We start from the raw sequence: 14,280 nt of genomic DNA on the forward strand, positions 1-14,280 counted from the left end.
GGTTTGTTCGTTTCGCGAATTTTGTCATAGTTTTGATTAATTGGTAACAGGACATCGTGTCGTCCAATTCAGCCTGTAATCATATTCGTGATTAACAAATCGGACTCCCGCTTCGCGGTCGGCCGATTTTGTTAATCACTCGCATGATTACAGACCGAATTGGATTCCACTCAGTCCTATTACCATTATTAATTTATCTTAATTGGTATTATTTGTTTCATTATTTTTAGCTCCATGGTGTAATGACAAGAGTGAATGTTCACGATACTCTAGACACCAGTGTAATGATGATTGGGTTCAACTGAATTGTCCGCGAAAATGCCAATTCTGCAGACGTGAGTAGCCATTACTGACCCAGACAAATTGTGTACGCCTTGCGTGCCTGTTCGGCTTGCTTGCCTGTCTTTCTTTGCGAGGAGACTGAGTTCTACCACAACAAACATGGCGGATAAAGCGCGCAAAAATTTTATGTTGCTCATCATGGCCTGAAGTGTCGGGAAATACAGGCAGAATTTAGCTCAGTGATGGCCCCTAGTGTCTTTAGGAAAGTAAACAACCCTGAAGAGAGAGAAAAAGTCAAATCGCTCGGGGTGCATCAGAGCCTGCGCTTATTTTGATCAACTGTGTTTCCGGTGTTTTTCAGCTGTTTGTAAAGATAATCCTGAATGCAGTCGATACTCGACAGAAAGCTGTGAAAATGAATGGATGAAAACAAACTGTAAGAAGAAGTGCGGATTCTGTGAAGGTTAGTGCACAGGGTGAATCTGATGACTGGTGTTGTGGAAGGCTTTATGACATTTTCATACTACTGCATACTGCAGACGATGTCAATAATGGCGCTCCGGTTAGCCTGAATATCACTCAGGTTGGCCTGAATAGCGCTCAGATGTATAGCCTGTTTTCGGTAAGCTCTAGGTAAATGGGGATGGGAATACGGTATCAATTAAAAAGTCCTGCAGTCTGCAGCCTGTAAATGTCATACACCGTGTGTGGACAAAGCTATGGAGTCCAACCGATTGAAGTCCTACAGTACCTATATCATTGGGAAAGAATCAATAGAGACAATAATCAGCTTGATTCAATAAGATTTGTGCTGTAGAATAATGTGGATTGCGCTCAAAGCTCAGGTTGTTCTTGTGAATTAACTAATACATACATACATACATACATACATACTTTATTGACTTTCCCTTTAGAGGCTTTTCAAAGACAATACAATAATAATTTAAAACTACTTAAAAACTCTAAGATTCATTAAGATTAATTAACTAGAATTAGGAATCTATAAAATCCTTAATAAGTTTACGTTTAAGATAAAACTTAAAAGCAGATACTTTCTCGAGAGTTGTCAGGAAACATTGGGGGACAAGCAACCATCCAAAAGACAGGGAATGAATGTGTACACTAAAACATTGCATGTCATTTAGACACAAAACGCACATTATAGTTGATTGCCAATTGTCCTGTTAGAATAAAATAGTAATGGTTGCAATGGTGGTGCTAGTGGTGGTGGTAGTGGGAGGACAAAGACATGGAGACAAAGACATGGAGACAAATTAGACTAATGAGAGATTCTAATTAACTTTTAGGTGCATAGGCTCAGCAGCCAGCTAATGTTTGTTAAGTCAAATAAAATTTAAAGAAATGTGGCACTAATGTTAACATGCACTGGCAAGTCTTAACCAGGGATGAGGGGGAAGGGGTACTATGCAATGGGGGGGGGGGGGGGAGAGCTCTTATAGCACTTTGGTTACTTTGAAGAGCACTCTGGTTAGCCTGAATAATGGTCAGGTTGGCCTGTTAACCCCTACCCTTACCCACTGTTTAGACCTGCCGGTTAACACTGATGTAAATATAATTTATTAATGGCTAATTTATTAATGCTGTGTTTAATCAGTTGACTTACTAATAAAACTACTATGGTATCAATAAAAAATAATTTATAAGTGCTGTTGATTAACTTGAAACCTGCTTACTAACATCTGCGTTTCTAAGAAAAAACTAATGGATGGCTTAAATTCTAATAAACCTAAAATTATGTAAAAGTGTGAGGATTGTGGAATACAAAATGACGAGACATACAGGTGATAATTTAGCTGTATGGACTCACTGAATTGAGTTATTAATGAAAGAAATGATATCAACTTTTGTTTTTCATTCAGTATCACCCATTGAATTTATTTCTTTCAATCGTTCTTTACTGGAGCTCAAAATTTTGCCCTCTTAAATAACGTCTTTCGATTTTAGGAGTAGCATCCCTTGGAAAAGATGAAACTGAAGGTGAGGTATTCTCCAACTGGGACTTATAGAAAAAAATCACAATAATAAATTTTAATTCAAAATCACCTCGCATTGTAGTGACGCAAACTTATATTTGGGAAAGTAAAGTTTAAATGTTAAATAAATACCACAAATTAAAATAAAATATTTAGTAAAATTAAAATAAATCCATTAAACCAAATTAAATAAAATTTAAAAGACCTGTAAATTAATTATAAATAAAACATGTCATTTATGTCAATCTAGCTGTTATGCCGTCCTTAACCATCCTTTGCAATTAACACTAACCACTAATATTTTGATGCTGCATCTATAAATAATACTTGATATTGCATAATCACATAATCATGCCATACACCAAGGCACATTCCTTTGTACTTACCCAAAAGCGATGTACAATCTTTCTTGCCAGGACCTTGTGCTGCAAAGGATCATGAAGATTGCAATACCTACCCAATGTATGCATGTCACAATGAATGGTTGATAAGGAACTGCAAAAGAAAGTGTGGCTTATGTCAAGGTAATTGCAGGTCTACTTTAGTTAGATCTTTTGCTATTTTGAAAGGAAGTTAATTCTCTTAATGATGGATTTTCTTAGGCCGGCAGATTAAGCTAATCCAGAGTCAACATGGTCTTTGAGTTTCAAAGAAATCTTATGTGAATAGTAAAGGACTTTGCAATGCATTTTTTTTTTAGCGCCAACCCAGGCCCCAATTAGTTTGGCTGCACCTACAGTCCCACCCTCCCATGGTAGGAAATTTCATTGTGTTGTTGTTTTTTACTTTTATTTGCATTTGCTTTGTTTACAGTTACTGTTGATTTACAGTTCCGTTGATGAACTGAAGGTCTCATCGAACAAAAAAGGGTATTACAGAATCGGCTGAGGACTCTTAAAAACAAACAAATAAACAAACAAACAAATACACATGGAAAGACAAAAGCAAACATTTCATAATGTTAAAAGTCAGTTTCTTTCCTTGTGCAAGCTTAACGCAGCTCTTTTTTTCCAGCGGTCTAGACATTGTGAACTTTGCCTAGAAACACCCAGCGTTTTTGCTTTGAAACTTCATAGACGAAGCTCATTTCTCCGTTCTTCTTGTTTAACCGAATGTGAAAACGTCTTGCTAAGAAACGCAGTTATTTATTGCTTTTGATTATTTATTTGTGGTAAATTTGAAGCTGTAAACCCCACAGACTTTTGTTTTCGACATCACCCTGTATTTTAATATTCTTTAATTTGTTCCATTGATAGCCAATGAAACGAAGGTTTTGCTACCGCTAGGAAGAGCAAGTAAGTTGTAATTGTGCGTCTTCATATGTATTAGATTTATTCACTTTGTTCAAATTCCAGTGTTTCATTTTCTGTTCAAATAAACTCGTTCTTTTCTTTGTAGTTGCGTAGGCAGCCTCCTCCTGCCTTTTCATGGGGCCGGGGGCAGGGGTGGAGGGGAGGGGGGTTCTTTGCTTACCATCAACTACGGAGAAGTGTAACGTCTCACTGATATTAAACGTACATGTAACAACTAGGACGTTGTACACACTGTCAAACTCAAATTCTTTTTGAAGTTCTTGCTTTATAACAACGAACTTGAATAACATGCAGAGGACTACTCGTTTTCTAACGAAACAAAAAAATATTTTCCTTGAAACGTTATTTTGTATGTGTTTGTTTGATTATTGTTTCGCATTTCTTTTTTTAACTCCTTTCAGATTGTTACTATGACGGTATTTTACACGAGCACGGCGAACGCTGGTCTCCAGGCCCTTGCACGCCAGAATGCAAGTGTGATGATGGGAAAATCCGCTGTACATTGATCGAGTGTCCAGAACTAAGCTGCAGTAATCCCATAAAGAAGCGATGGAAGTGTTGTCCGGAATGCCCTGTAGAAGAAGGTAGAACAAATAGCGCTTATCGCGTATTGAACTACCTGCGGTACACTGTACCTGGTTCGGTGGGTTGGCAAAATCCCTGAAGGGTGACCTCGGTGATTTTCTCCGTAAATGTTACTAAGCAACGCCATGTTCCCATGGCGACAAACTGACGCAATAACATGGAGCGCGTGCTATTTCTTATTGGAAAATGAGATTCGAGAACTTTTGATTGGCACTTTCACTGAATGAGATGCCTTAGACTGGTATGTGATTGCACCAGAAATAGTTTAAAGGAGCTATGTCACAGTTTCCCTAACTTGAAAAGTTTAGCCTAAATTTTTCAAGTTCGTCGTTTGTAATCCGTGTCAATCTTCTCCATCCTTAACCATCCTTGTTCCTTTATCGTTTATTATTATTATTTTGGTGTTTTTCTATCTTAGTAAACTGCTATTTTATTTCCAGGTTTCCTTCAACTTAAAGGTAATGTTGTACAAGGCCAAAATTACTCATAATGCCATGACTGAGCTCCTTTAACAATCCTTTGATCACTTGTTCATCTCAACAATCACTGTCTTACGTCCACAGGTCTGAATGCACGCTGCGTAGAAACCGAAGGCGGAACAAGCAAAGGCGCGTGTTGTGTTTTCCCGTTCATCTATCATGGGACTCAGTATTTTGAGTGCACTGACAAGGACATCAAGAAACCTTGGTGTGCTACAACATCTAACTATGACATTGACGGAATGTGGGGACACTGTCTTGGTAAGGAAATAAACAGGACTACCAGCCAGATGGATAATATTCTCTTCTTTGCGTGGGTTATGTAACTAACCTCCTTCAAAAATGCAGCTGCTAATTTTTGCGATCGCAGGCACTAGCTTTTCAATCACTTTTCTCAGTTTATAATCAGTCTCAAATCTCGTCTTCTAGGCGAAACTCGGGAAACTACAGAGGCACCCAAGGCAACAAAATTCACATCGACTGAAGGTCAAGCGGCTACTACTGGAACCCAGGCCTCTTCCGAGTCCACTTCCGTCACCGAAGGTCATGTGACAAGTCACGCGACGCACGCGTACACCTCAGGGACTAGTGTAGCCACTGAGACTCCACTCTCAGACGAGTTTCAGCCTTCCTCCACAGTGGGAACCACGCCCATGCCTTCAACATTTCCGGGTAGGCTACAGGGTAGTGTCTTGTGCGGTTGGAAGTCTCCACACATTCTGGCTTAGCCTGCAATGATTTTAGTCAGTAGGAGCTCAGCGACGTGACCGTGTTTCGTATAACGTGAATAATGTGAACCATGTTGGGTTGCTTTAAACGTGTTTTATTGAGTAATTGAGAATGTAACATGTTTCACCGTTAATGCTGGTAAAGTGTAACAACAACGGCAATTTTTTTTAAGAGAGCATAAGTAAAGGGGAAACGAACTCTTTTCCGTTGGTATCTTATCGAACAGGAAGCGGAAAGTGTAACAGACTTAAAAATATAGGAAGTATATTGATAAATTTGATAAAGGCAACTAGTAAAATGCATATTTCTGAAGCAGAGACAACTTACGAAATGTAGAATAATATTGTAAAAGATCTTCTGTAACTAACAAAGCTAGAATATTGTTTAAGTAACCTCGTTGGAGTGGAAATCTGAAATATCAATCTTGAACGGTGTTTATTTTGCGGTCCATAGCTCCAGTCACAGGCGTGTACTCTGATTGGTCCCATTGGTCTTTATGCTCGGCCACCTGCGGAGGAGGGACACAGGAGAGAACACGAAAATGCACCTTCCCTAAAGACACCAAGGGTGGGGTGGACTGTTCCTCTTTGGGACCCTCGTTAGAGACTCGAGAATGCAACGCCCTGTTGTGCCCAGGTGAGCGATTAAAGATTTTGCGCGCTGCTGGTACATGCAGCTTTGAAACTGCAGGCATGTTTCTTTACCGGCTTTGGACTGAAAGAACGAGTTATTTATTATCATAAATTGTAACGCAACTTGTAAAATGATTTAACTCACAACTGAAGATGGTCGCTGAACGACCAAAACATGTCCCTCAAGGTCAAGTGTGTCGTCTTCTTTCTAAATATTATAGTTTGTCTTCTTTTATCCAGATTATAACCCTGTAATCAAGTTTTAACTTTTGACTTCTGGGATCTTTTTTTTTTAAGAGCTTTCTCAGCACAAGGCTAAAATACGTTCAAAAATAATTCCGGAGAATTTTTCCCGCTAGTCCATTGCTTTGTGGAAACTCACGATGTTTTCTCCTTGTTTGGCGTTATCAAATTATTTTTTTTTCGTGACCTTCTAACCACAAAGAATATACAGTGTTCTCATTAAATAGTGTAGCTGCTTACGTTGGAGCAGTTTTAAAAATATTCCATTTTGTCCCACTAAATTTCATTTGTACGATTTTTGTTGTTGTTGTTGATGTGTTCCTAATCTCTCCTGTGGAATATTCCTCAAATGTGTTTGTATTTTATTGTTCGCAGAGGATGGTGGGTACTCGAAATGGAGTGATTGGTCAGCATGTGACGTGACGTGTGGAGGAGGAGTAATGCAGAGATACCGGACTTGTGATAGTCCTGTCCCGTCCAACGGTGGCCGAGACTGTGCTACAAAAGGCCTGGGTCCTACCATGGAGTCTAAAGCCTGTAGTCTTGTAGCTTGTCCACGTAAGTTAATAGGTTCTATGTGTTGTTTCCATGACATTACTTGCTGTGAAGATTAAAACTCTTCGTTTCAACCGTAGCCACGGTGATAGTATTAACGGATGCAAAGACAACAACAACAACCAACCATTTTATTTTTCCAGATTTACAAAAAGAAAAAAAATAACAGCATACTGTAAAAACAATAAACTTAATTAGACAAAAAAGAAAAAAAAACTACTCAGAATAGTAAGAAAAGTAAAGAAGCTGAGTAGATAGAAAAATAATTAATATGCTTTACCTTGGTAACCACATTCATAATCAAAGAGAAGGAAAAAAACACAAAAAAAAAGATACGTGTACAAACAAACAGATAAGTGAATGATAAAAACAACAACAAAAAAAAGAAAATGAAAAGTAATCTAACCGTACCAGTTAATGATAAGACCAAATTTGTATGTAGTTTTGTTTTGGACGAAAAAAAAAAAAAAAAGAAATAGGTTCGATAATGATACTAAGCCAGCACTAAGGAAACGCCCACACAAGGAGCATTTAATCAGATTACTGTAACAGGATTGTTTTCTTTTTCTTACATCAAGGATTTTCTATTTCTTTGCTAGATAATGGTGGATATACTGACTGGACCGGATGGTCACAGTGTGACAAGACATGCGGTGACGGCAAGAAATACCGAACACGCCACTGTACCAATCCCCCGCCGGCTCACGGTGGGCATGATTGCTCGTGGTTTGGGGACGACAGAGAAGTGTCTAACTGTAATGATGGACCGTGCGAAGGTGAGAAATGTCTTCTACGCAACAACAACTCAATCCCCTTCGTTCCTGAATGGTGTAACACAGGTCGTCCACTAGTGCTTGCCACCTGACCCTATTTTGAGCCGTGCGCTTCACTTTCTTCCAGTGAGCTGTCTGTCCTTACATTCCACTGCCCGATCTTCACACATGCTTTTGGCGACAGCAATTTCATCGGCGGTTTAAGCGTCATTCTTTACTTGGCACGATGCTCCAATCGGGCGTTGACATCCTGTACCTTTGCTTCCCTACAGTAGGGCACAGTGGCAATACCAGTATTTGAATTTTCTTCTAGTCTTAGAAAAATTGAATTTTAGACCATTTCAGAAATTCGTTTAAGACCAGTTCGAATTTTGTAGACCGACTTCATTAAAACTGAGCGATCAAGCCTCTTTCATTGAACATCGGTACTTATTCAACTGTTTATTGTTTGTTTCTCTCAGTTGACGGAGGCTATACGGCTTTTACGGACTGGTCAGCATGCAGCAGGAGTTGCGGCCCAGGAGTGACATCTAGGCACAGAACTTGCTCCAATCCCCCACCCACTGCGGGCGGCAAAGATTGCACGAACCTGGGACCGGCATTTGAGCAGCGCTCGTGTCTATTGGCGGAATGTCCAGGTTTGTAGAGACTACATCAGCACGACTGTGCTGAAAACTCGCATGGAGCTTTGACTTGAAAGTTGGCAAGCTAGTTCTGCATTTTTCTCGAATGTTTGTCAGCTCGGCAATCGTGAAAATAGCAGTACTGTCAAGTACTATTTTACGTCTGATTACCTAAAAACGAACAGCTATAAAAATTTTTATTGGAGGTTTACAATTTTACATTTCTCGCATAGAAATCGTGTACATTTTTGAGGTCATGCCGCAGTTCTTTGCTAGTTCTGTAAAATCTAGCAAACTCTGTACTTTGCTGCGCAAAATACGCATCCAATCTTGAACTGATGGCGTTTTTATTTAACTGTTCTGTTCTATCACTTGATTAGCAACCGGGAACTGGACCAACTGGAGTGACTGGAACCAGTGCACACGGACGTGTGGCTCTGGTATCCAGTTTAGAAAGCGAGTCTGTATTCACCCCAAAGGAGAGCTTTTCTGCTTAGGAGAGAAAGTACAATCCCGACTGTGTAACAGCCATCACTGCCCAGGTAACAATCTTGTCTCATTTTTACTGAAATTGTTGAGATTACTTTTTTGTTATACAAAGGTAAGATGTTTGCATTGGAAGGTATGTTATTTATTTCTGTAGGAATTGGGGCGAATTTTCGCGCTTTTAAAAAGTAGACTGTACACTCACGCACGCTTTTCGGGATTTCAAGTTTGGGTGTACTGTAAAAGGACAAATGCTCTCCTAAAATGAAAGTGATTAGATAATTATCAATGGAAGAAAAACGAAGGGTAAAATATGGCGACATTAAAATGGTTGTACTGACCAAATCTTTTAATTTTGACTCACATAAACTTATACATTGTGTTCTTGCTAACAACAATTTCGTTTTATATGCACTGTACTGTGACGGTCTCGTTCATTGAAGCAATTCTGTTGTGTTCTGTTCACAGTCAATGGTAACTATACGAACTGGTCAGTTTGGACTTCATGTTCGACCACTTGTGGTGTCGGGGTCAGAACTCGCAACAGAACATGCTCCAACCCAATGCCCCAGTTCAAAGGAAAATCATGCGAAGAACAGGGCTTGGGTCTACCAAATGAAGCTGAACATTGCTACATGCGACAGTGTGGAGGCAAGTGGAATCTAGACCTAGATTCGTCTTGGCGATTGCCGAATCTTTCTTTTTAATCTTATTTTTTAGTCTTATTTATTACACTGAGGAATAATCGCCTTTTTGTTGTATTCTGTTTAGAGAATTCATTGTTTATTATTTACTGTTTTATTGTTATTTTCCACAGTAAATGGTAACTACACGGAATGGACTGATTGGTCGACATGCTCGCATTCTTGTGGACCTGGGTTCATGCTTCGAAGTCGAACTTGTACCAATCCCCCTCCGTCCAACGGTGGATTTGACTGCACAAGACTGGGACGACCTGTACAGAGCACTCAGTGTTACCTTGTGGACTGTCCAGGTAAAGAGAGAGGACCAGGACGGATTATACGGTTTCTTATTATCTTAGTGCTCTTTATACCTTTTACTGTGTTTTCTGCTTTTTCAAGACTGTCATCCTTGTTGTTACAGCATCGCCCCACTTCACGAAGAATTTTACCGCTGGCCTCGCTTTAGCTTTTCCCCTTCCTAAAACTAAACGCTAACTAACATTGCTTTTCTGTAGTTGATGGGAATTACACAACATGGTCGAACTGGACCGCTTGTTCAGCGACCTGTGGCGAGGGAACCACAACAAGGACCCGCTCCTGCACCAACCCTCCGCCGCTCCATGGTGGCAAAGACTGCACTGAAATAGGCTCCAATATTGAGATTCAGCCCTGCAAGAATCAGGATTGCCTGGGTAAATTACAATTGTGAACGTTGTTTTATAGTGTGAACATACGTTTGTTGTATCGTGTAAGAATTATCAACCTTGTCTCCAAAAACATGACTGGTTTGCGGTTTTCGTCTAAACAGTAGGGAAGTAACATTATGTAACTATTTATACTGCGTCATGCTAGTGTAATCGCTCCTGGAGTACTCTTGAGTGATCCCATAATTTTGTGATGATGGAATAATTTCTTGATAAATTCCCTTCATCACGATATTTTTTTTATATATTGAGCGTGTAAGAACGTGCAAGACAAATATAAAAACGTGGCGGAAAATTATCTAAATTCATTGGTAAAAAAAGTTTCGTCAAGTGCCTATCTTCCAAGGATTGAAAAAGCTAGCAGTTTTAGTGGCTTTGCCTAGATCTTTCATTTAACGTTCACTTGTTTTGATAACTGTCCGTCATTTGTTTATTGTATAAACTAATTTCTTATTTCCGATGTTTTAGTAAATGGAGACTACAGTGAATGGTCCAGCTGGAGTATTTGCAGCAAGACTTGTGGGCGCGGTTACAAGAAGCGAATCAGAGCCTGCAACAATCCGCTTCCTTCCAATGGCGGGAAAGATTGTTACGAGCAAGGACTGGGACCCAGTGAGGAACGCACTCATTGCTTTGAGCGATCTTGTCCACGTAAGTAAGCTCTTTGCTGTTATGGCGACGTATGTCGATTATCCAGTTTCTGACGGGTTTATTTTTTGATGTTATAGTGGACGGAAGCTACAATGATTGGTCAGCTTGGACCACATGTTCAATGTCGTGTGGCGGCGGCGTGAAATTCAGACACAGAAATTGCACCAATCCAGCACCTATGCACGGGGGCCGAGACTGTTCTCTGATTGGCCCAGCTACCGAGAGTGACAGCTGTCATAGCGAACCGTGTCCAGGTAGGCGAATCGGTGACGTCACGGATTCTTCGCATCGCATGTTATTTGTATTCGTGTCAGTGAAGTTCTTGTAATCTTGATGTTTATACTTTATTTTTCTGTAGTTAACGGCATGTACGGTACATGGAGTCTGTGGAGCGAATGTGATCGAACCTGTGGGGGCGGTGCTCGAGTCAGGTCTCGCTCGTGTACCAACCCCCCTGCGCAGTTTGGTGGCTCCGATTGTTCTTCACTTGGACCTGACAAGGAGACGGAATTGTGTAACTTAAACAGCTGTCCTGGTAAGAAGTTTGTCTAGCGCTGAACTATTAAACTTACCGTAGTTTACTGAATGATTACTTTCTTTCTATAGTTAACGGAAACTTCAGTGAGTGGACTTTGTGGACGCCATGCTCAGTGACCTGTGGCCAGGGAATCATGACCAGAAAGAGGTTCTGTACCAATCCCCCTCCGACAGTTGGTGGAAAAGACTGTTCAGAGTTAGGACCTGATCATGAGAAAACCAGCTGTCAACTCGTCGACTGCAGAGGTAAATACTTTACATACATAGACTGATTGCACAAAGGACGGCAAATTGCAATAAAAATACATTAGAAAACTTAGCCTCGTGCTTATGTTGACAGACAGAGGATTTCTCTCATCAGTGCGCGGATAAGGTCCCGTCTACGTACACTACGCCAGAGGAATTTGAGAGGAATTTTAAATGCAAAATGATTCTTTATTGTTGCGCTTCCAGATTCCTCCTGCGTAGTGTGGACGGGCCTAGGGCCTTCTAACGTAATGTTTTTCAAATGCTGCGCCATTTTGATTTATGAAATCATTCCATTGCCGGATGTATTCGTGTTCCCAGGCTAGCTTAACTTACCACGTCACGTGCTCTCGCATGTGTCCTCAATGTAATCTCATTAACTGTTATGTTTGTGATCTGCAGCTAACTGCACATGTGGCACGTGGACTAAGTGGTCTGATTGTTCTCACTCATGCGGAGGCGGCCTGCAGCACCGCGAGAGAGACTGTGTACCACCCAAATACCAGAGAGACATGTCATGCGAGAACGATAAGAAAGAAAGCAGGCTCTGCCGATCAGAACCATGTCCGAGTAAGTCAAAACCTTTAAATGGTCAAAACCTTTAATTATTTCCTTTACCTTGTAGCCGAGCAGCTCTTTAGAGACTAATTCTCCGATCAGTCATTTGATTCACTCATCTGTTTATTGACTGATGAAAAATTAAACTCCTCTATCATCAGTTGACGGCAAATTCAGTGACTGGACTCCATGGTCACCGTGTTCAGTCACGTGTGGAATTGGAATGAAGAACAGAACACGCTCGTGCATGTCACCTGAACCACAGTTTGGCGGGAAATCTTGCACGGAGCAGGCACTGGGACCAAGTATGGAGGCGACTCAGTGCTATCTGACGCCGTGTCCAGGTACGTGACAACCACGCCAAACACAACGGCAGTCATCATAAAAGCACTGACGAAATGCAAAAGCAACGCTATCGATACCGATTAAAACAGGGGTAGTTTGCTCTTCGGAAATCTTGGGAGTTTGATTTTGGAAGATATTTTGTGATTTCAACTTCGAACAAGACCAGTTCTCAGTCTGCTATCTTGAAGATTTAAATTGATCTTTCATTCTCACCACGTGCTCGAATTGTAACAGTCTCAAATGCATCTCCTCGGCAACAGACAAGTGGCCAGCCGTCCACCCGTGGGATATTTAACAACTTGAGCATCACTTAACCAAATGGCTTTCTTCATTCGCTTTTCTACCTAGCTTAGCGGTGAAAGATTCATCGGAAGCTAAGATTTCTTACTGATGCCGTTGGCGTTTTATCATATTATCATCAATTGCTAACTAATACTTTCACGTCATAGTGAATGGTGGTTACACTGAGTGGAATGGATGGACGCCATGTTCGGTCACGTGTGGTAGAGGCATCAAAAAGAGGCAGAGGTTCTGCACCAATCCCGAGCCGGCCTATGGCGGTGTCGCCTGTGGACACTTGGGATCTGGGGAGGAAGTTGTGCAGTGCTATGACGTGAACTGTCCTGGTGAGTACTTAGTTGATTGACAGCTATTAGCCAGTTGATTGATAGGTGTCAAATTGTTAAGTGGCAGAGCAGTCAATTGTCAAGCGTCACTACAAATTGATGTCTCAACCACATTGTCTTTGTTTTTTGTAGTCGATGGTAAGTACAGCCCGTGGTCTCAGTGGTCAGCGTGCTCCAAATCCTGTGGCTACGGGATTCAGACAAGAAAACGTACCTGCACAAACCCAGAACCACAACATGGCGGCCGTGACTGTACTGACCTGGGAGATCCAGAGCACATTCGACCGTGCCAAGTTATACAGTGCCCCAGTAAGTGCTTGTTACAGTTTCTAAAAAACTGACGCGAGTGTAAACCTAGCATGCATAGCGAGTTCTCTTACTTTTAAGTTTAACTGGACCAGAAATGTTAGGTTTGTTCATGCAGTAAACGAGGACCAGCCATACAAGCTGCTCAGTATAAAACTGATTAGAAGCCAGACTTAGATATATGACGGTAGACTCGGTAGAAAAATGCTTCACATGCGCAAGAAAGTTAGAAAAGGAGAGTACTGTGGAAAATCTTAATCGTAGCTTTGAGAGGTTAAAAATACACTGACCAAGATCATAGGAATCCCACCAAATAGTTTTTAGCCTAAATATTGATGTGATTGTTTTGAAAAACAAACGAGGAGTGCTTCTGTTCTTTGCCTGTAAGCGATGACAATTGCGTGTTGTTTTGAATTGTTTTCACTACCCTTCCTAGTTCACGGAAACTACTCTGTGTGGTCCAACTGGGGCACGTGTTCAACGTCCTGTGGGCCTGGGGTCAAAAAGCGTACCCGTACATGCACCAACCCTGAACCAGAATACGGCGGGCTCACATGTAGAGAGAGGGACCTGGGACCTAACATGGAGCCTGCGAACTGCAATCTTGGAACTTGCCCAGGTGAGTGTTTCTTTCGTTTTTACAATAAAATGGTCATCTAATTATTCAAAAGCCTTTCTTGGCAATACGTGAGTAACGAGGATTGACATTGTTCTTCTCTTACCAGTGAATGGGGTTTGGGGCCCATGGTCTATGTGGTCAGCCTGTACGACCAGTTGCGGCCCAGGGACTAGGGAGAGGAAACGATCGTGCAATAGTCCTGCTCCTCAATTTGGCGGCAAGCCTTGCAGTGGCTCCGAGAGACAAGTTGGAGACTGCAGTTACAGGCCGTGTCCAGGTAAAGAATATCGCAGTTTCGAAAGTGCTCTTGT

At 41.2% G+C, this 14,280-nt stretch overlaps 1 protein-coding gene across 4 annotated transcripts in view; it reads left to right on the forward strand.

The window, feature by feature from the left end:
* LOC145482233 (uncharacterized) overlaps window positions 1-14,280 on the forward strand; it is a 45,556-nt gene that overhangs the window by 8,444 nt on the left and 22,832 nt on the right. For 3 of the 4 annotated variants that reach the window (XM_081460857.1, XM_081460858.1, XM_081460861.1), the window contains 27 exons: window positions 231-335; window positions 644-745; window positions 2,248-2,280; window positions 2,693-2,800; window positions 2,977-3,030; window positions 3,533-3,571; window positions 3,991-4,173; window positions 4,738-4,914; window positions 5,083-5,325; window positions 5,836-6,018; window positions 6,633-6,815; window positions 7,412-7,588; window positions 8,047-8,223; window positions 8,589-8,750; window positions 9,163-9,345; window positions 9,512-9,688; window positions 9,893-10,069; window positions 10,550-10,732; window positions 10,810-10,986; window positions 11,091-11,267; window positions 11,339-11,515; window positions 11,918-12,085; window positions 12,235-12,417; window positions 12,868-13,044; window positions 13,177-13,353; window positions 13,787-13,969; window positions 14,076-14,246. In XM_081460857.1, coding sequence (XP_081316983.1) covers window positions 231-335; window positions 644-745; window positions 2,248-2,280; window positions 2,693-2,800; window positions 2,977-3,030; window positions 3,533-3,571; window positions 3,991-4,173; window positions 4,738-4,914; window positions 5,083-5,325; window positions 5,836-6,018; window positions 6,633-6,815; window positions 7,412-7,588; window positions 8,047-8,223; window positions 8,589-8,750; window positions 9,163-9,345; window positions 9,512-9,688; window positions 9,893-10,069; window positions 10,550-10,732; window positions 10,810-10,986; window positions 11,091-11,267; window positions 11,339-11,515; window positions 11,918-12,085; window positions 12,235-12,417; window positions 12,868-13,044; window positions 13,177-13,353; window positions 13,787-13,969; window positions 14,076-14,246 — 4,236 coding nt within the window. The remainder of the gene's footprint in view (window positions 1-230; window positions 336-643; window positions 746-2,247; window positions 2,281-2,692; window positions 2,801-2,976; window positions 3,031-3,532; window positions 3,572-3,990; window positions 4,174-4,737; window positions 4,915-5,082; window positions 5,326-5,835; window positions 6,019-6,632; window positions 6,816-7,411; window positions 7,589-8,046; window positions 8,224-8,588; window positions 8,751-9,162; window positions 9,346-9,511; window positions 9,689-9,892; window positions 10,070-10,549; window positions 10,733-10,809; window positions 10,987-11,090; window positions 11,268-11,338; window positions 11,516-11,917; window positions 12,086-12,234; window positions 12,418-12,867; window positions 13,045-13,176; window positions 13,354-13,786; window positions 13,970-14,075; window positions 14,247-14,280) is intronic. The other variant, XM_081460860.1, reaches the window with a different exon arrangement.

Source organism: Orbicella franksi, chromosome 3 (assembly GCF_964199315.1).
Source record: "Orbicella franksi chromosome 3, jaOrbFran1.1, whole genome shotgun sequence".
Lineage (NCBI taxonomy): Eukaryota > Metazoa > Cnidaria > Anthozoa > Scleractinia > Merulinidae > Orbicella > Orbicella franksi.